At 48.3% G+C, this 22517-nt stretch overlaps 1 protein-coding gene across 1 annotated transcript in view; it reads right to left on the bottom strand.

Annotated features, from left to right (window-relative positions):
• Positions 1-17420, bottom strand: part of LOC139051959 (zinc finger protein 771-like) — a 49377-nt gene extending 31957 nt beyond the window's left edge. The window contains exon 1 of the mRNA XM_070529017.1: positions 16910-17420. Within this exon, the coding sequence (XP_070385118.1) occupies positions 16910-17024 (115 nt within the window). The 5' untranslated portion in view covers positions 17025-17420. The remainder of the gene's footprint in view (positions 1-16909) is intronic.
• Between the last annotated feature and the right edge of the window lie 5097 nt (positions 17421-22517).

Raw genomic sequence — 22517 nt, 5'->3', positions numbered from 1 at the left:
GCCTGACAAGATCGCGCATTCATCTAACCCTGGCACGCAGTTACAATCTTGGCAATGTAAGGAAGGATTAGAAGGCGATCCACCGGTTAACGAGCTTTTATGTTCCATTAGCCTCTGATTGATACACCGTCCCGTTTTCCCTACGTAGAACTGGCCACAGATAAGGGAAATTTTATAAACCCCAACCATACGACAGTCAGTAAAACTGTTTCCCTTATTGTGCTTCACTGGAAAAATATGTGTTCACTTTTACTTTTTAACTCCTCCTTTTTCCTCTGTACGGCAGCACATATCTTACCTAGGTTATTGGGAGCAGTGAAAGCAACATTAACATCATATCTACTTGCAACTTTTTTAAGCCTTTGCGACATTGAATGAATATACGGAATAGCCACTACGCTTTTTTTTTGCCATTACTGCTTTCTGTAATCACGTCCGTCCCCCTCGAAACCGACTTCTTTGGGCGCTCAGCCACAGTGGCCACTGCTACACTAGGATAACCTGCTTCTAATAAGCACCGGACCTGCGCATTAAAACTGGCGCTCATTTTGTGCATGCAATATCTGGTGAGAGAAGACCTAAGGCACGACATGGCACGATGTGTCTAAAGGTCCGTTGCGCGGCCCTGGGAGACGGTCGCCATTGGAGCCGCCCTAACGCCCATTGGAATAGGGTAGCCGTGCAACACTCGGACTTCCTATGGAGGATGAAACTTCCGGAGCTTCAACAAAGTAAGAGGAAACACCTTTCTAATATTTCACCGTCAAATAACGTACTGGTTATTGGAGACGCCATCGTAAGTGATACCCATAGAAAAACCCTTGCTTTAACGTCCTAAGCACTGTTTTAAGCCTAACGTAAAACCCATTGACGTTTTAAGCATACCGCGCTGGATAACCAGGTTCGTCCCGGAAGAAGAACGCTCGCGCTGTATTTCAGATTGCATTGCTGGCATTAAACAATCGAAATCTCATTTTAAGACGTCTGACCCAGTCCGACCGTTAGTTATTTACATTGTGGAGCATAAACTTAGACCAGAAATATGTGACAAGGAAGGTTATTTCGTAATTATGCCAGATGACATGTTTTCAAAAAAAGCGATTTCAGCCATAAAAAAGAATTTACAGCCAGTAAAACTCAAGCTCTCAGCAGTTAAGCAACGTGCGGTTGACCTCACGTCAAGACATAATCTTGATAGGCTTGTCTCTAATGTCAAGAAAGCAAAATGCCTCACCTTAGAACTGTTTTTCTCGGCGAAGACCCATAAGCAAGAAATTTCTTTTCGTGCTATAGTGTCAGAGAAAGGGACATGGCAGGTCTGTGTCGCTAGGTACCTACAGAACTGCTTAGCTTCACTAATTTCTTCAGACCCCTTTTGCTTGCGCGATTCTCAGGCACTAGTTCAGTATTTGAGAGAAGAAAATCCTGGTGATTGTACAGCTTTTAGTGTGCATATCGGAGACCTGTATTATTCCTTGCCGCATGACGGGTTGCTAAATTCCGCAAATCAGTGCGTTAAAGAACAAGTACAAGAGTAGGCTCTTACTGACATATGCGGTGTTCCCACAGGAGTTTTCTAGAAATTCTTTCGATTTACTTGAAGTCGACGCTGACTGGGTGGAAAGATGGCGTTTTTCTGCATAAATCAGGCATTTGTATTGGCTCAAAGGTTGCCTCTATTCTTAGCAATATTTACCTCAGTAAGGCTGACAGCTGCTCAGAGAATTCCTTAGGTGATAGCGTTATCAAGATAATTCGTTGCGTTGACGATTACCTGATTTTCTTCAATAGGCAAGAATTCCATTCCGCTGCTACCTCAGTAAGTGAGCAATTAAATCTTTATGGAGGAGGAATAAAGTTTACCAAGGAATTTTCTCTGCGACGCGTAATTCAGTTTCTTCACATTTCCTTGGTCTTCGAACAAAATCACCTTTGTTGGCAGTACTCCCCAAGATCTTCGAAGCCGTTGCTAAACTTTCAATCCAAGCATTCTAAATTAGTAAAAAACGGAATTGCCATGTCGTGCCTTAAGTCTTCCCTCACCAGATCCTGCATGCACAAAATGAACGCCAGTTTTAATGCGCAGGTCCGGCGCCTATTAGAAGCAGGTTATCCTAGTGTAGCGGTGGCCACTGTGGCTGAGCGCCTAAATAAGTCGGTTTCGAGGGGGACGGACGTGATTACAGAAAGCAGTAATAGCAAAAAAAGAGTAGTGGCTATTCCGTATATTCATTCAGTGTCGCAAAGGCTTACAAAAGTTGCAAGTAGATATGATGGTAATGTTGCTTTCACTGCTCCCAATAACCTAGGTAAGATACGCGCTGCCGCACAGAGGAAAAAGGAGGAGCTTAAAGGCACAATAATAACGGATATTTGTCCAGTGAAGCACAATAAGGACAACAGTTTTACTGACTGTCGTATGGGTGTGGTTTATAAAATTCCCCTTATCTGTGGCCAGTTCTACGTAGGGCAAACGGGACGGTGTATCAATCAGAGGCTAATGGAACATAAAAGCTCGTTAACCGGTGGATCGCCTTCTAATCTTTCCCTACATTGCCAAGATTGTAACTGCGCGCCAGAGTTATACCCGTGTCACACGGGCACATTTGGAAGGCCTTCCAGTCGACGGCCTTCGAAACGCCAGAACTCTATCGACTCAAAGGAGTTGTCGCGCTGCTACACGGCACTTTTGAAAGGCCGTTGAGTGGTTCCGGCGTTTCTCGCCAAATTGTGTGGCGTTGCGTATCTTTATTTTCGTTTTCATGTCACAAAAAGTTAAACAACATTAAAACTACTTAAAAGCACTATAATTTCTTTTATGTTTGTTTATAGATGAAAACAATTGTTTATACATTGCCTTACATGTATGTTTAGTTTTTAAGTTGTTGAGTAGCGAAACTGCGGCAACGTTTGCGTCGCTACACGTCGCTGTTGTCGAGAGTGTGTGTAGTTCGCGCATATCAAATGGCAAAAATACTTCATTGAATAATTGATAACACTCATATATAGTATTTTTAGAGCATTTTGGTTTGATTTGTTCTTTCTAACCGTGAGTTGGAGCACACTGTGAACGAGAGGGCATGTTCGCGCCGTTTCCGTTTCCGTTGCTCAAAGGCCATCGAGATTTCGATAGAGTTGTAAGGTGCTCCGTTGACTCGATAGACTATTGACTCGGCGGCCGTCGAAACCGCCCGTGTAGCAGCTCGAACTTGACCTTTGAGTCAACTGACTATCGGTTGGAAGGCCTTCCAAACGCCCGTGTGACACGGGTATTAGATGAATGCGCGATAATGCACAGGCATAAGAATGAAGATACGCGCCTTATGGAAGAGGCATGGCATATCTATAACGGTGGAAGTGCATGCGTGAGTCAGCCTTCGAATACTTTACATAAGGAAGAGGTTAAGTGCCTTAACAGTTATCTCTCACGTAGTCCGGCACATGTACACGAATGACACGTGGTGTTACCATACCTGAGCATGCGCAGATGAGTTTTGGGGTCTTCTTTCTTTTTTCGCCTCAGTGCTCCCTTCAGTTGATAGTCGGCGTTCGTGTTGTCCTCTTCTCTACTCTTGTGTCCTGTCTGCACGCCTCACTTATTTTTCGCATAATGAACGGATATGAAGCTGTTGGTGAGGCGAGGCAGGTCGAGCGGGGCGGTCTTCTCCAGCGGTGCTGCTTACGGCTCGACCATGCGGGCGCCGTATTTTGAAAGCCATCTGCAGCGTGCACAAAGCGCGCCCGCGGAGGCCTCATCTTAAACGCCATCTCCGATGTTTGCACAGTCCGCGCATAGTGCCAGTTGCTTCGCAGGCGCTGTAAATTCGACGTTTCGTTCGAGCTGAAGCGAGATGCCCGAAGGTCAATTCGATCGCTGCTGCTGCCGGGATTCCTCACTCCGACATTTTGACAGCGAGCTTCCGCGGTCTTCGAGGAAGACGTGTTCATGTTTACCTGTGCGAGCGTGAGCCGGTGCTTTTCAATTTAGTTAAAACACCTTGGCGGGCTAGTTGAATTGAACTCATCATAGAATTTGTGAGCGCGACAGAACGAGAAAGTACAAATAAATAGGCACACAAAGACAGCGCTGTCTCTGTGTGCCTGTTTTCTTGTACATCCTCGTTCAGTCGCACTTACAGGTTACAACATTGTTAATTTACTTAGTAAGCAAACGTTTACAAGTTTATATGGCCGATAAAACTACTTTCTTTAGTTAGCATGGCTATCTACTAACTTGCTATACCAATCAGTCCTTCGCCCTTCGGGCGAAACTGCGACTTCTTTCATAATTCAGCTATCACTAGTTAGATTAGATTACTTAACAATCTTCGTAATTACTGAACTGAGGGCACGAATCTTTAGAGAAAAGTAACAATTTGTGTTTTGGAAGACCCCATTCAGTTGTTTTGAGGGTCGTATGTCTGGCGCTATTATTTTTTCCGTGCTTTGAACAAAACGTACGAAACACTAAAAAACCTTAAAGGATATTGCGCGACAAAAAACGACACGGACATGAGAAAAGACGACACACCACGCGCAAACTTTCAACTAAGTTTATTGTGACACTGCATCGATTTTATAGATGGGAGGCAGGGTAGACCGAGCATGCGCTTACGAGAAAATGAAGTGCGAATTCATGTAACATAGTTACGAGTCATGTGATGCCGCCTCCAAGAAACTTTATTCTTTTTCTGTGAGAGCCAGGGACGGGAAGCTAACACACTTATCATCCGATTTCGCGATCATCTGCGCTTCAGATATTTCACGGATGAGCTGCGTGCTGCCACGGGAAACAATCGTGCATTGATCCTCAAGAGGTTTGCATCCATGATCGCGACAGTGGAACTCCAAGAACCCACCAGAGCCGTTTTTTACATTGTTGCTATGTTCGCGGAGCCGATCATTGAGGCAACACCCAGTTTGTCCGATATATTTCTTCCCACATGAAAGCGGGAGGTCGTACAGCACCCGGTGGACACACTCGACAAACGTTTTGCGGTGATGCTTTCTGCACTTACCGGAAGGGACGGCATTTGGATCCGTCAGCCTGCAAAGCCTGCTGAGCTTGTTGGGAGCAGAAAAAACAACTCTTACATTCGCTCCTTGGGCCATCTTTTTCAAGTTATGGGATATCCCGTGCATGTAATGTATGACACTTACTTTAGGGCGTACGCCAGGAAGGGCATCGGCAACTGACTTCTGCGTGCTGGATGACGCTTCTCTTAAAATGCGTTCCGTTAAATGGAGGTGGCATCACATGACTCGTAACTATGTTACATGAATTCGCCCTTCATTTTCTTGTAAGCGCATGCGCGGTCTACCCTGCCTCCCATGTATAAAATCGACGCAGTTGCCCAATAAATTTAGTTGAATGTTTGCGCTTGGTGTGTCGTCTTCTGTCACGCCCGTGTCGTTTTTCGTCGCGCAATATCATTTAAGTAATGGATTACCAACTTGCCCGGAATACTGCTCTCACTAGAATAGCCGCATGATCTTGCGTCAGTGCGCCGCGACACCAGCGGCCCCAGGCATTACTCGGAGGAATTACCTCTGCTCACTGCCTTTGTTTTCCTCAACGCCGCTGGGCACTGCACTGGCTTGGCGCCTTGTGCGGAAAAAGCAGCTCGCCCTTCGCGGTGACCAATGCCAATGCCGACGCGTCGCCACTTTCGCGTGGCCACCGTGCCAGACATTGAACATAGGTAATTGATGAATGAATGAATGTTTATTTCATCTTGAGTACAATTTCAAGAAAGGTGCAGGGGCAAAATGCGCACAGCGCCTGACAGGGGCCCCTCCTGTACATGCAAAATACGCGCGTATTATAAATTATTTAGTGGTAGTTCATTGGCAGTGAACGAACACACATAGCGTTACATATTTTCACACATTGCACACGAGCTTGCATACAACAGCATTTACAAATTATTGGGTTACAGTTTGTTTACTAATATAGACGGTGAAGTAACAAAATGTTCCCCTTTTTCCCCGTTCCTCTCCCGGTCCGCAAGCAATAAAGTTAGTTAGTTGTTAGCCTAAAGGGCCTACCCGCGTCGGCCATGTCTACGTTCGCACCGCCACCTCTTTTATCGGCGTGCCAAGCGCTTGCGTATCTAGTTCCCTTCCGGTGGTGGCGGTGCCGTCGATACGTCACGCGTGTCTAGTTTCCTCCGGCTACTCGGGGCGGATTCTCGTCTCTGTTCCTGCCGTCGCACTTCGTAGGCGTGTTGCTCCTCGGGAGTCTGGGCAATATGCAAATATGATGGAATTTACATAATAATTACAGGTAATACGGGAATGTGTGTGCGTACCTATCATCATGATGCCCACCATCCGGAAAATAAATGTGTTCGCACCTTTGTTCCAAATTATGCGTCACCTCTGTGTCGTGCGCTCAACAGCTTCGCTGCTGATCCGCCTTCGCAGAGTGGAATGGTTCATGATTTTTTAGGAGGAACCTTGAGGTAATAATTTTTCAAACAAGGTTTACTTTGCTTCAAGACTTCAAGATTTGAAACATTATTATCTTCCGCAAGAAAGATGTTGAACCCCTACGAGAAGCACACAGTAAACAACGCTAGACTTGAACTGGACATTGACACGTGGACTTTAGGTTTTACGAGTGAGCGCTTTTCACTGGGTAACAAATGTTAAGGCTCCGTGCGGCACGCGTCTGCACGTATCGGAAGTTTCTCGAACGCTATCGATGGTTCTATCCGCTTTCAGTGGTCACCAGATCTTGTTTATTCTGATTGCATGCACGACGCGAAGGATGTAGAACTATCTGGAAAACACGCAGGACACCTGCGATTACTCTGATATATTCGATGGCTCGTGTTCAAAAGGTGACGTGCATGACCGGCACATAACATTTCGACGATCCCTGACTGTGTTCGCCGCTATCGTTATGGTTTAAGTGTAGCCTATATGTGTGGGCACATGTACGCCCAACTAAAGCTAGAGTCCTCATTAACAGTAGTGCTATTGTGCTCTTTACCTTCACTACTAAGTGACAACGTGCTTTGCGTTCATGTACCGGACGCCCCCACAAAGCCATGACCTAAGCCCGAATGCGGAAGACGACACCAACATAGCCAAGAACCAGCAAGGTAACCGAAGACTGAGGACTGCCCCCGGAGCACGCACCTTTGCCTGAGACGACAAGGAAGATCGTCACCAAGTCAACCACAATGGCAGCCCCAGCGTCTCCCATCGTGCTGCAGCAGCCCAGGGAGCCACCGACCCATCTAGGATCATCATTTGAAGACCCGAATATCTGACTGGAAACACACAAAAGAGCCGCTGCATTCAACAACTGGAACTCCGAAGACAAGCTGCGGCATGTGTATTTTCCCTCAGAAGACGCCGCCAGGACGTGGTTACAGAACCCAGAATCAACTCTTACTACAGGGGGTCTGTTCCGCAACTTATTCCTGCAGATGTTCGCGATCGTCCTACGCAAACAGCGAGCCCAAGCTTTAGTGGAAGCCCGCATGCAGCCACCGAACGAGAACATCGCGATCTTTACGGAGCAGATGCCTCTTCCGGCACGCCGGCCCCGACATGTCGAAAGAGAAGTTCGCTGCCTGATGCGCGGTTTGAAGCAAGAGCTTTTCGCCGGATTGATACGCAACCCACCTAGATTGTTGCCAAATTTATTTCTGATTACAACTATTAGGAAGACGCTCGATATGCGGATAAAGCAATATAGCCGCCGACCGCTCACCGCAAACTACCCCAACATTCTAGCACTAGGCAGCGAGGACCTGCCAGAGACCATCAGAGCGGTCGTTCGCGAGGAACTGCGGAAGCTATTTCCAAGGTCGGCGTTTCAAGGGGCATCAGTCACCGACATCGTCAAAGAAGAGGTTCAGCGATCGCTTGGAGTACCCGAGGTGCAACCACCATTACCGCAGCCCCAGCCGGAAGTGATCAGCCACGCCGCCGTCGCCTGCACTCAAGGTCTCCCTCCACGACCGCTCCAGGGCTTGTAACGCCGCAATTCCGTCGTCCACCGCTGCCGCCGCCAGCGTGCCCACCTGTCGCCGAGTACAGCTACGCGAGGACGACGGACATTTGGCGAGCCGCCGACCGACGTCCGCTCTGCTACCATTGCGGGGAAGCCGACCATGTGTACCCCCGCTGCCCATAAGTCAATGCCCTCGCGACATCGCTGACTACCTAGCTGCCACTCTGTGAAACCCTCGATAACCGTCCCATTCGCCATCACCAGACAGCGACCTGTCGCCTGAGCGCCGTTCATACGTTCCCTGAGCCCCGGACCGGTCCGTCAGACCATATCCGGATAACTAAAAGCAGCAACCGATGGAGTTGCGATTGCTGTTCGTCGAAATGCCGGAAGTTCCACCACCGCTGACGAAGACGCCGAACAGAATATCTTGACATCACAAAGATATGCAGCTATTGCGAGGAAGCCTGGAAGAAAAGGTTATATGCCCCGATCAAAGAGCTGAAAACGCGACGTACCAGCCACACGTCAGTACGACGCACCCGTGATCCTACGCCGAGACATAACTGCAAGACAAGACAAAGAACAACCGACCTGGACGTGCTTCTCGATGGCCACGCAGTCACTATGTTAGTGGACACAAGAGCCGATTACTCCCTAACGAATGTACCCATCGCCGCCCAGTTGAAAAAGTCAATACATTCTTGCGCCAAAAGGGAAATAACGACTTAAGAGGGAGACTAACAAACGACAGGTCGAACGCTCGAGCTGTTGTTTCTTACTCTCCTTCCTAAGTCTTTATTTTCCTTTTAGCTCAACTGTATTCATTCGCTTTCAACCAACTCGCCCTGGCAACAAGTTCTACTCAGGTACATTTCTAGTACAGTGGACCTCTTCTTTACCATGTCTGCTTCAATGAGCGCTAGACCTGTGATTTCTTACTCTCCCTCCTGAGTTTTTATTTCCCCTTTGGCGCAAGAACATATTCATTAGATTTGAACCAACTCGCCCAGCAACAAGTTCTACTCGAAGAAAGTTAAGACCCCATGACAAAGACCTCAAATTCGGACCGCTGGAGGACACCTCATCACGCCGAATGGAATCTGCATGGCAAGAACTACCGTTCACGACAGTACTAACCCTATCACCTTCGTTATCATCCAACAGCGTTCACGGGACGTCATTCTCGGCATGGACTTCCTGAACCAACACGGCGCAGTCATCTACCTGAACTCCAAGTCGATAACGCTGTCAGAGACCAAGCGATACCGCCAGAGAACACTTGTAGTCACCACGCCTTGAGTGTGCTCGAAGATCAAGTGAGCATCCCGTCTAGCTTCAGCATGGTCAGTTACCTCGGCACCGAAACACCCGCAGACGTAGAAGGCGTACTCGAGGGCGACCAGCATCTACTCCTCAACAGTGAAATTAGCTTCGCAAGAGGGATCGCTCGACTGCACGGAGGAGGAGCGGAAGTGATGCTAACCAACCTCAGCCAGGAGTTCAAGCACATCAACAAGGCACGACATTTGCGTACATCGAGGAAATTACGGAAACCAGCAACCAGAATCCACTCGGATTCTGCTGTATCTACCCCGGAGACCATATTTCCCGAATCAGACTACCACATCAATCCAAGTCTCCCCAGATGTCTTTTCCTACGATACAGACTGCTTTACGTCTTCATCAAGAATTCGACAAACACCAGTCGCAAAGCATCGCCTAATAACCGAAGAGTGCACTCCACCAGAGCCTTTACTGATTTTCGACGCGAGAACGTGAAGCTGTAAGCAAACAAGTCGACAAAATGCTTCGCCACGACAGGCACCGAAAAGCCCGTGGCCAGCTCCTGTTGTCTAGGTGAAGAAAAAGGATGGAACCCTACATTTCTGCGTCGATTATCGCCGACTGAACAAGATCATTAAGAAAGATGTATACCCCCATCCACGGATATACGATGCATTTGACCGGCTCTGCAACGGTATGCCTCTGCAGTCCCTCCACCATCCGTACCAGACAGCGTCGCACTACAGCTAAAGAAAATAGAATCGCGCTGCGACGACGCTGAAAACCGGCAACGCCGATCCAATTTACTTTTTTTTGGCATCCCTGATGACCCTGCAGAGACATGGTCGACTTCCGAGAAAAATGTTATCGACTTGTGTTCGGAAATTCTGGGTATTACCATTGTGCCATCCCAGATTGAACGTGCCCACCGCCTTGGACGACAACAGCCAGATAAAATAAGGCCTATCATTGTAAAGTTCATGCACTTTAAAGACAAAGATAACGTTATAGGATTAGGTAAAAAATTTAAGGGCACTGATTATGCTGTTCGGGAGGACTTTTCGCTCCAGACGCGTATCGCCAGAAAAAAGTTGCGTGAGTACGGCAAGGCTTTAAATGTTCCTTTCAAGCTTAATGTTGATAGACTGCGCGTGGGCGGCATATATTATGTGTATGACGCTGCGTCAGACACGGTCATGAAATCACCAAGATAGCTAAACCGTAGGCCGACTTCACGCACTACTCACAACTCCTGTCAAACTTACACCAAGCAGTCTCGGTTACCTCTTTCTTTATCTGTTTCATTTACAAACATTAGAAGCTTGCTTCCGAAACGTGACCAATTTTGTTCTTTTCTTGACGATAGTAACTCTGATATCGTTGTCCTAACAGAAACTTGGCTTACCCCTGAAATTAATGATACGGAAATATTTCCTGATAACAACTCTTACAATGTTTACCGCCATGATCGTGGAACTAAAAGGGGAGGAGGCGTCCTTCTAGGCATAAAGAAAAAGTTTTCTTCCTTTCTAATTGATTCGAAATCTGATCTCGAAATTGTTTGGTGCGCATGCTCATCATCATCGACTAAGGTACTTATTGGAGTGTGTTATCGACCACCTGACTTTCGCCATTCCTTCGTGGATGAATTTCGCAATAGTATAGCCACAGCTGTGGAGCTATTTCCTTCTGATTACATGTACATTTTTGGAGATTTTAATTATCCCCTTATTGATTGGTCTTCCTTGTTTTCTCCCTGCCGTAATTCTATGGACTTCATTAACTTAGCTTTAGATTTTAATTTATTTCAGGTCATTAACGAACCCACTCGTGGTCAAAATTTGTTAGACTTAATGCTTACTTCTGCTCCTGATACAGTCGGACAAATACTCACCCTCGATGGATTCAGTGATCACAAATTACTACAAATACCTCTTTACATACCTCTTGAAGATGTCAGCTTTACATCCAAGAAAATAAGAAACTATAATAAAGGTAACTATAAAGATATGAATTCCGATCTTGAAATGTTCTTCCGCCAAGAATTTATGCCCTCTTTCTCTGCACGTCCCGTTGATGAAAACTGAACTCTTTTCAAAGATAAAATTTCTTCGCTAATTGACAAGTATGTTCCATTGATTACCATATCTAATAGCAGGACTAACCAATGGTTCAACAAGTACCTTCACAGGCTAAAAAATAGGAAAAAACGCTTATACCAGAAAGCCAAGCAAAACCCGACAGCTTGGGTCGAGTACAAAAACTTTTTAAAAACTTATTGCTCTGCTATATCTGCTGCCAAAGATAAATATTACAACCGTGATCTACCCTCACTCCTCAAATCTGACCCAAAAAGGTTTTGGAAAACAATTTCACCGGACAATGGCTCCACTCGCATTTCCCTGCACGGAGCCAACAACGTACCTCCTAGCTGACCACGAGTGCCCTGTCGCTTTTAAAAATTTTTTTTCATCAGTATTTACGACGGAGGATCAGTCCACTGTACCCCTTATCCCTGAACCCGGCTACCCTTACATGGAACCTATTAACATCACCGTCGAAGGTATATCGCGTCTAATTACAAACCTCAAATTATCTACATCTGCCGGTATTGATAACATTAGCTCCAAAATACTAAAAAACACTGTCTCCGTTTCTAGCCAAATATTACTTCACATATTCCGACAATCATTATCATCCGGTCGCCTCCATTCTGACTGGAAAATTGCTAAGGTAGTGCCTGTATTTAAGGCGGGAGATAGAAATTCGCCTGGTAACTACCGTCCTATCTCCTTAACTTGCATTTCTTGTAAATTACTTGAGCATATCATCGCTTCTCATGTCTACAGCCACCTTGAGTCAAATAATTTCTTTTTTACTAACCAACATGGCTTCAGGAAAGGGTTTTCATGCGATTCACAGCTATTTGAACTTACAACCGACCTACATTTTAGCATGAATAACAACAAACAAACCGATTGCATATTTCTTGATTACTCAAAAGCCTTTGACCGTGTTGCCCATTGTCGTCTAATCTCGAAATTATCTTCACTCCAGCTAGATTCGGTAACTCTTTCTTGGTTACGGAATTTTTTGTCACTTCGCCAGCAGTTCACAGTTGTTAACAGTTGCTACTCACCCCCTTGCTATGTGACTTCCGGTGTTCCACAAGGCAGTGTTTTAGGACCCTTACTATTTCTAATATACATCAACGACCTGCCTACTAACATATCTTCTTCCATCCGTCTTTTTGCTGACGATTGCATAATTTACCGCACCATTAATTATATCGACGACCACATCGCACTTCAAAATGACCTCAAGAATGTTTCTGATTGGTGTAGTACCTGGCAAATGCCTCTTAACGAATCTAAATGTAACGTTATCACTTTTAGCCGTAAGCACGTCAATTCTCAATTCACCTACTTTCTTAACTACTCTCAGGTCTCGGTAGCATCTTCATATAAATATCTCGGAGTTCACCTCGCTCCTAACCTGTCCTGGGCATCCCACGTCACCGCCATTTGCGCCAAAGCCTCACGAACTTTGGGGTATTTACGAAGAAACTTAAAGAACGCCCCACCCAGCATCCGGAAGCTTGCATATGCAACATTTGTCCGGCCTCAACTAGAATTTGCAAGTCCTGTGTGGTCGCCTCATCAAAAATACCTAATCAATATGCTAGAAGCCGTACAGAACAGAGCAGCACGTTTTATTTCTTGCGATTATAACTATTCTCATAGCGTAACTGAAATTAAACAGAATCATGACATCATTTCACTTGAAACTCGCCGTTGCATCGCACTTCTCTGTTTGTTCCACAAGTATGTTAATGGTAATAGGCTCTCTCCGCTACCTCTCGAAAGGCCTTTGCGCATGTCAAAACGCCTCCATAATAATTTCAGTTACTCGCGCATCTTCGGTCACACATTAACCTTCAACAGCTCTGCGCTTCCACGGGCCATTTCTCTGTGGAACGATTTGCCCGACACTATCGCTTCCTTAACAAACCATGATTCCTTCCGCAACCAAGTCAGCAGTCATCTTTCAAAAACACCCTTTTAATCTGTTCACAAACTTATTGCTTTTTATTGATATTTTTTCACCTGCATCGTGGTTTGTACTGCGCATCAGTTACATTTTTTAAAGTGCTGTATCTCTTGTGTTTGAATGCTTTATAGTAGAAATGTATAAGTGCCACTTGCTACATAATATGTTCACTAGCTCATATAGTACTGTTTCTGTTTATACCCCCCCCCCCCCTTACGTCATGCTCCTACGGGGGCCTGTAAGGTCATTGTAAATAAAAAAAAAATACCTCTCGTCAATGGATCTCAAGTCTGGCTACTGGCAAATGCAGGTCAACGATAGAGATCGCGAAAAGACCGCCTTCATCATGCCAGACGGCCGCTACGAGTTCAAGGTCATGCTATACGGACTGTGCTCGGCGCCTGCGACGTTCCAGCACGTCGTGGACACGGTGTTAGCAGGATTCAAGCGGCAGACATGTCTTGTTTACTTGGATGACGCAGTCGTCTGTGCCGGAAATTCCGACGATGGCCTTAAGTGGCTTTCGACAGCACTAGAGGACATGAATTCATCAGGCCTCACTCCGAAGCCGGAAAAAAGAGGCTTCGCGTAAGATGAGCTACTGTTCCTGGGCCACGTCATCAGCAGATCTGGAGTCCGCCCCGACCCGCAGAAGACAGCCAGTGACCCGCCGCCGTAACTGGACGAGGATGAAGACGCCTTCCATGGAATAATTAGCGCGGAAGACTTCCCTGAACAGCAACGAGCAGAGCCGGAGCTAAAAAGCGTCGTCGAGTATTTGGAAGGGAACACCGTGTTCTGCTTAGGGCATTTAAGAGAGCAAGCATTGTCTTCGTTCTCGCTTAAGAACGACCTCCTCTTAAACAAGAACTCACCAGTTCGCGCCAAATACATTCTTGTTGTTTCCTCCGTGCTGCGTCTAGAAGTACTACACGCTCTACATGACTGTCCGACCGCATGACATCTCGGGTTCTCCTAGACACTCTCAAGGATACAGGAAAGGTATTGCTGGCTGCGCCTTACCGCCGACGTCGCTTGTTACGTCAAGACATGCCGAGATTATCAGCGACACAAGGCACCACCGGCAAGGCCAGCAGGATTACTACAGCCGATCTTGCCGACCATTTCAGCAGATGGATTTGTTGGGACCCTTACCGACGTCAACATCTGGAAATAAGTGGATCGTCGTGGCGACGGACTATCTCACCCGCTTCACAGTAATGAAATCTTCGCCGAGAGGTTGCGCAGCCGAAGTGGCCAAATTCTTTGTCGAGAACATCGTACTGGGGCATGGCGCCCCAGAAATCCTCATGACTGACAGAGGAACGGCCTTTATAGCGGAACTCACCCAAGCCGTTCTGCTATACAGCCAGGGAAGCCACAGGAGCACAACTGCCTACCATCCGCAGACAATGGTCTTACGTAGCGCTTGAATAAGACCCTCGCCGGATTGCTAGCAATCGACGTCGACGTCGAACACAAGACGTGGGATGGCTTCCTGGCGTACGTAAACTTCGCTTAAAACACGGCGGCCAAGAAAAAACGTAAATGACGCCCTTCAAACTGGTTTACGACAGGAACCCTACGACGACTCTCGACGCCATGCTACCATGCACCGACGAAGAGAATATTGGCGCCGCCACTTATTTCGAGCTCGCCGAAGAAGCCCGACAGCTCACCCGCCTTCGGATCAAGAACCAGCAAAGGACCGACAGCCGACAATACAACCTTCGACGACGTTACGTCGAGTACCAGCCCGGCGACCATGTTTCGGTATGGACCCCAGGACGCCGACGAGTACTTAGCGAGAAGCTTTTACGCCTCTATTTCGGACCCTACAAGATCATCCGATGCATTGGCGCACTCGACTATGATGTCGTACCAGACAACATTTCGCTATCACAGCGGCGCCGCTCACTACTTGAAATAGTCCACGTTCTGCGACTTAAGCCATTCTAGAAGCGCTAATGAAGTTTTGGTCATTGCGTAGCTTACCTTTGCACTTTGTTACTTGGGAATTTGTTTCTTTGATAAGTGTTCTGTTGTGTTTCGCTCTCCTGTTATATTTGTGGCATCGCGAAGATGCTTTTTGAGAGGGGGCATTGACACGTGGATTAGCTTATGTTTCTTGTGTGAACGCATTTCACCGTCTAACAAATGTTATCGGTCTGCGCGGGACGCGCCTGCATGTATTGGAAGTTTTCTATCCGGTGTCTGTTGTCGCCGAACCTTGTCTAATCTGATTGCATGTATAAGCGACGCGAATGGTGCAGGTCTTTCTGGAAGATACGCGGGCATAAACGATTGCTCTGGAACATTCGATGGCTCGTGTCTGAAAGCCGACGTGTTTGACAGGCAGATCAGATTTCGACGATCGCGGTCTGTGTTCGCCGCTATGGATGTGCTTTAAGTGTAGCCTGTTTCGTAGGCACTGGTTCGCCCAATAAAATTTAGTTTCGTCGTTTACAGTATTGCTGCTGTGTTCTTTACCGTCACTGCTACCTGACAGTATTAATGAAAAGAAACATAGTATGTATGGTATGCGCAGAACACCGACGCAGAATCTCGACGGCGTCTTTTACTGCCATAGCAGTTATATGGACACTCCAGGAGAATTTCCATGGTGTTCCGTGTGGAAGCCAAGAGCGATAAGATACCGGCGGCAAGCGCCGTTTGCTTTGGGTGCGAGGGAATACCGTGCCACGGTGACAAGAGATGGTTGGTGGCTTGGTGCGCATGGCGAGGCCGAGGGAGGTCGCGCGCGTCCGATCTTGCAGTTATTTTCTGAAGTGGGTTCGACGGCTCGGGACAGCTGATGTGCTTCGTGTACGCTGCGCTGCCGCCCGCATAGTTTGCGCTCAAGCAAGAAGCCGTGGGTAGGAGAATTCGCTCGCCGCTGCTGCCGTTCTTTATGACATCAGCATTCTGAGGGCGAATGTCCGCGGTAGTCTAGTGAGATGAGTTCGTGTTCGCCTGTGCGCGAGTGGTAGCGTGCTTGTTGATTTAGTTAGCAAGTGAATGTTTGTAGCAGTTTAAACAGCTAATAAAACTACTAACGTTACTGCGTATATCTAATATGCAACATCTAATAACCTGCTACCGCAATCAATGCTGCACGTGTCATGCGAAATTGCTACATTTTTTGACGCGCATGGATGGTGGGTAAAACATCTCTACAGACGCGCAGAGCCATTGGCTCTGCGCGTCCGCAAGCCTTGTGTACACACCGTCACGCTGATCTCAATCGGATACGCCTTGTTTTGGCTTCAGTTACAGCGACACGTGTCGCTAAAACACTGTAACGTTGATTCTAGGCAGGTGAGGCACACCACGGTGCGTACGCTGGTCTGAGTAGAACGAACAGTAAGCGTCTAGATAAGTCTTCTATAATAACAATTTAGATCCTGGAAGTAAGTTCACTCATATGCCCAAAGCGCTTCATTTCATACGCGGCAAGCAGCCAAAGATCCTCGGTTTCTACGCTCACAGTGGTCGTGCGGAGTCTAGACCAAACGTCGTAATCTTAACGCACACAAATCTGACAAATCCGCTACACACAGACCACACCCTACAGCTGAGACGAATAACAAGGAGGGGGCTTACCTTCGTAATTGCCCGTCACACCGGTGCACCCAACCTTTGGGCTGACGAGTTGGCTGTCGCATTCCTCCCCTGAAATATATCGGCGCATCTTATGCAAGTCTTCTCCGGCAGACATAATCAGGCGCGGTACCTCTTCTTCCTCTACTTCTTTGCCACTACATAATATGGCACGTACCCACTGTCGAACATTGGCATTATGTCAAATTTCTGATGTAAATTTTGGCTAAAGATCCTTGGCAAAAAACAATATTCTTTAACAAAACTCTGGTACTGTTGAATATTCCGCATACAATCGAATTTGTTCGCCTGCGTAATGTGGGCGCGCGCCACGCGCTGCGCAGTTACGCTGTGCTAGAGATATGTGCAAGTCACGGTGCAGTCAGCGTTAGGCGCGAGAGTAGCACATATCCTCTCTCACGCCGGAACCGCTAGACCGCAGTGCATCGCGCGCTAGCTTGGCAGGAATGGTGGCTCTGGGGGCAATGACACGAGGAGCGTGCGCACGCTTGGTCGAACGTCTATGGTCGAATGAAACAGCGTTCGCACGCCGCGTACTGGTGCGCACGCGCTCCGGCAGCTGCTGATCGCCGCGCTGCTGCGGGCCCCGTTAAATATACCCGAATTATACCAGGAAAAAATTTGCGCTGATTCTGGCGTCACCCGTGTGACGTATTGTGCGTCATAGTGACCACGCCGGGCAATATCTGCGCCTTAAGCGGCTGCATACCCGGCTAGCCAGGCTGCTCCTTTATGCGCGGCACATTTTATAGCACTGCAGTCGCTTGCACGCACGCGTGCTTCTCGCATGCTTTGAGAGCGCAGCTCTTAGACGCCCGTTCCAGCTCTGAGCGTCGGAGTGCCTCGCCGTTGTGCTTGGGCGTAACCGGGTATAAGACGTTCATATGAGGGATCGCCAGCCGTTTGTGCGCAGGCGCGAGTAAGAGGGGGCGCGAGAGAGAAAATCTGGCCGGGGGCTTCTGTTCCCTGAATATATGACTCTGCCAAGGCACTACCGAGGAGGTTTCCTAGCGCGTGTTGTAGGCCTTTGTCCCTAGGCGTGCCGGCATGGCGTAGTGGGGCACTATAGTAGTATGGTCGAGTTTGTATTGGCGGCGAGGAGTTACGGAGTCGCCATCTAGCGGAAGCGCCTCGCTGGCGTAGTGTGAGGGATCACGCGGCGCGCTCCTCATAGGTTTTGCTGTGAGCGCTCTCTCACTTTCTGTCAGCGCTGACTGAAAACACCACGCGCGAGCTCTACCGCACATTTCTGTAAGTACTTTCGAAACGAGAGAAGTTTTTTACTGTCTAAATAATAATCTTGGGCAAACTGAAAGCACACAATCGTTTACAGACACTATCTCTTTACCGAATACGTACAGTGAACGCCACTGCGCGCGGTCGCCGCGATGGAGTCTCCCGAACCGGCTTCTTGCGTGAAAAGTAGGTAAACGCTGAGAGCAAGCTATGTGAAATATGTTCTTATAGTGGTTGTATAACTAAATGGAGCGTAATAGAACGAAGCCTCAATGCAGCGATCGCGCAGATTCGCAGCGACCGACTGCGCGTCTGCATGCTTGTCCGCGCACTCTTTCGCTTTCTCCGCGCGCGCGTCTTCGCCACGTGCCATGAGCTTTAGGCCGCAGAATATGAGCATTTGACAGTATGCAAGCAACCATTGTTGCGTGGGCGCTATCAGAGCTGTTCAAAAATAATTTCATTGTAGAGACTGCGACGCCTACGGGGACTGTGATGTGCCGTCGCGACGATTCAATGTTTTTTTTTCTTCTAAATTCTTTGACCTTTCAATACAATTTCTCAAGTTGCGTCGCACTGCATGTTTACCGCTGCTCTCAGCGTGCAATTTCCCTCTGCTCCTTTTTTTTTAATCCAGTGCATTAATTCATAACGCAAACACGACCATATGCCATGCTTTTCTTAATGTGCTTCTTACCGTTGCCTTTCCACTCCACTGAACTTGCCAGTACCTATAGCATCGACAAGTTCATAGACCAAACCGTCATGACATTAGTCGGGCAGCGGACTCGGGCGAGCGTCTCAGTGCGCGTTTTCCGAACATCGCAGACCCGGCGCCGTAGCAGAAATCTTCCTCGCGTCTGTGCTTGCTGCATGCCTGAATTGCAGCCGATGACTGTTTACCGGTTTTATGTTTCGCGAGCCAAGCTTCACGCAGCTTCTTGTCCTGCGGCTACGTGTGAATAAGGCTGACACCGGCCTCCGTTACGTGCATTCGGCCCTGCGGCACCGAGCAGTAGCCTACCATGTTGCGCGCCTTCAAAGGCAGCCACTACCTATTGTAGTGCTTTCAAGCGTTGTAAAGGAGACACTCGAAGCGGGAAAATTTCGCCACTAAATGATGACCGCAGCGTACGAGGGAATTTAAACTCGTTTTCAGCTCGCTTCGGCGCTCCCGAAGCAGCCGACGCGGCCGCTATGTCCACGTGATCCCTCCTAGCACGTCACGCCGACGGTGGCGCCAGCTTTTCCAGTGGTGGAGCTCGAGGCCAATACGCTCGGGCGCTGGCCACCGGCGCGGTAAATTAGGTGAAGCAGCGGGCACTGACGCCCGATTTCGCGACCGCTGTGTCCGACAGACTGTCTTGCACCTGCGGCGCTCGTTCTAAGTCAGTCGTACCAGATCATATCTTTCGCAGGCCTTATGGCGATGTACCTTGTAAATAATATAGCAGATGCATCTGTTGAAGCAGTAGCGACCGTACTAGAGCCCGGACCACATGTATTGAAAATCTAGAAGGAAGAGCGCGCTACCAACCGCAATTGAACGCAAGTGGCGGAAAGGCCGCCGTTCACGATGACTGATTCAGCACCAGCACCGCAGGCGCGGCCAAGTGTGTCTGACGTACCTTCAGAGGCAAAGTTCTGACTGTTGTTGCAGAAGTCGCATGGCGCGGTAGTGCTGAACTTAGCGTCACAAGTTGGCGGCTGGGTGTAATTATATTTCTTCAAGCCTGTTTTTTACTAATTGTAACAACGTGTCATCATTTTAGCGTTATTGGCGGCGCCTCCAGGACACCAAAGCGGAAACGGCGACTCGAAAGCTAGAATCCGGGCTGGTCCGTGGGTTGGGGCTCGCCGAGGTGCGCGCGTGCCAGCGGTGTATAAGATTGAACACCTCCAAGATTCATGCTTTTGGTTGCCCTGGAGATCCTGCGCCTCCTGCTTTATTATAACCTCAGGTGCTCTCCTGAGGCCTTCGTTTGCCGGTTACATGTGCCCTCTTGGAGCAGTGCTTCTAGAAAATCCGATCTATTGTCACGACGAAGAAAGCGACGCGCGACTTATACAACACCAGTCAGAACCTTGTACCTTGACACAAAGCGATCACCAAATTGGGCACCCGTGCCAACTGCCTCACCATGCGGGCAGCCAGTGACGGAACGTAAACAAACTCGATCGCACTCCGCAATCCCGGCATGTCTAGGGAACAAACGCATACAACACGCGCTGAAAAATTGGAGGACGCTTAAGCTTCGCCTTCTAGAGTGGAACGCGATCGCGTTATCGCACCCCGTTCGCACCGCCTACTCAAACGCACTACGCCAGCCAAACGTCGCGATCGGCAGAGATAGCCGGGCCCCGACGCGCCATGAAGGCGGACGTGGTTATGGGGCGAGTGGCGCGCCACGTGTCGGGGCAGCGCCGTGCATTGCGAGGAGGGAGTCTTCTGTGTTTGCCGCAAGATGGCTCTGCGTGTGCGCAGAGCGCAAAAGAAATTTAGCGGGAACGTACTTACCTACTCGTGAAACTGCGACCTCTGTAAGTTACATGGTCATAATTACCGATATTCACCGCAGTATAACTTTCTACGGCGCGTTTCTAAGGCTACACCGCATTCACTAGAGGCGATTTTGTCCCGTTTTGAAGGAAGGAACTCGTGGCTGAGCCAATACGCAGCACTGTCACGATAACGTTGTAATGGCACCCCAAGATAAAGAGTTAAAGATCAGACAGAAAAGTGTGGCGGGCATAATTTTTTTATGTTTTCAAGAGCTAGTGTTTGCAATTTGTTTTTAGTTACAAAGGTGTATTATGTACTACAAGTGTTATGCATGGCAAAGATTTCGGTGCAGAAACTTGACAGAGTATTTGCGGTATATTGGCGGCGAGGAGTTACGGAGTCGCCCTCTATCGGAAGCGCCTCGCTGGCGTAGTATGAGGGATCACGTGGCGCGCTCCTCATAGGTTTTGCTGTCAGCGCTCACTGAAAACACCACGCGCGAGCTCTCCCGGACATTTCCGTAAGTACTTCCGAAACGAGAGAAGTTTCTTACTGTCTAAATAATAATCTTTGGCAAACTGAAAGCACACAAACGTTTACAGCCGCGATCTCTTTACCGAATACGTACAGTGAACAACACTGCGCGCGGTCGCCACGATGGAGTCTCCCGAACCGGCTTCTTGCGTGAAAGGTAGGTAAACGCTGAGACCAAACTATGTGAAATATGTTGTTCTAGTGTTTGTATAACTAAATGGAGCGTAATAGAATGAAGCCTCAATGCAGCGATCGCGCAGATTCGCCGCGACCGACTGCGCGTCTGCATGCTTGTCCGCGCACTGTTTCGCTTTCTCCGCGCGCGCGTTTTCGCACCGTGCCATGAGCTTAAGGCCGCAGAATATGAGCATTTGACAGTATACAAGCAACCATTGTTGCGTGGGCGCTATCAAAGCTGTTCAAAAATAATTTCATTGTAGAGACTTGACGCCTACGGGACTGTGATGTGCCGTCGCGACGATTCAATCTTTTTTTTCTTCTAAATTCTTTGACCTTTCAATGCTATTTCTCGAGTTGCGTCGCACTGTATGTTTATCGGCGTTCTCAGCGCGCAATTTCCCGCTGCTCCTTTTTTGTAATCCAGTGCATTAATTCATAACACAAACATGACCATATGCCATGCTTTCTTTAAATGTGCTTCTTACCGCTGCCTTTCCACTCCACTGAACTTGCCAGTATCTATATCACAAGTTCGTAGACTAAACCGTCATGACATTAGTCGGGCAGCGGACTCGGGCGAGCGTCTCAGTGCGCGTTTTCAGAACGTCGCGGACCGGGCGCCGTAGCAGAAATCTTCCTCGCGTCTTGGCTTGCTGCATACCCGAGTTGTAGCCGATGACTGTTTACCTGTTTTATGTTTCGCGAGCCAAGCTTCACCCAGCTTGTCCTGCGGCTACGTGCGAATAAGGCTGACACCGGCCTCCGTTACGTGCGTCCGGCCCTGCGGCACCGAGCAGTAGCCTACCATGTCGCGCGCCTTCAAAGGCAGCCACTACCTATTGTAGTGCTTTCAAGCGTTGTAAAGGAGACACTCGAAGCGGGAAAATTTCGCCACTAAATGAAAACCGCAGCGTACGAGGGAATTTAAGCTTGTTTTCAGCTCGCTTCGGCGCGCCCGAAGCAGCCGACGCGGCGGCTATGTCCACGTGATCCCTCCTAGCACGTCACGCCGACGGTGGCGCCAGCTTTTCCAGTGGTGGAGCTCGAGGCCAATATATGGGGATCCACTTGGGAGAGAACTAGCCGGTGTAACTTGTTTCATTCGGTGAAGAATAGAGGACTAGGATTAACACATAT

This window comes from Dermacentor albipictus, unplaced genomic scaffold, assembly GCF_038994185.2.
Source record: "Dermacentor albipictus isolate Rhodes 1998 colony unplaced genomic scaffold, USDA_Dalb.pri_finalv2 scaffold_16, whole genome shotgun sequence".
Lineage (NCBI taxonomy): Eukaryota > Metazoa > Arthropoda > Arachnida > Ixodida > Ixodidae > Dermacentor > Dermacentor albipictus.
Note: the sequence above shows the minus strand (reverse complement) of the source record. Positions and strands in the feature narration are given on the sequence as shown.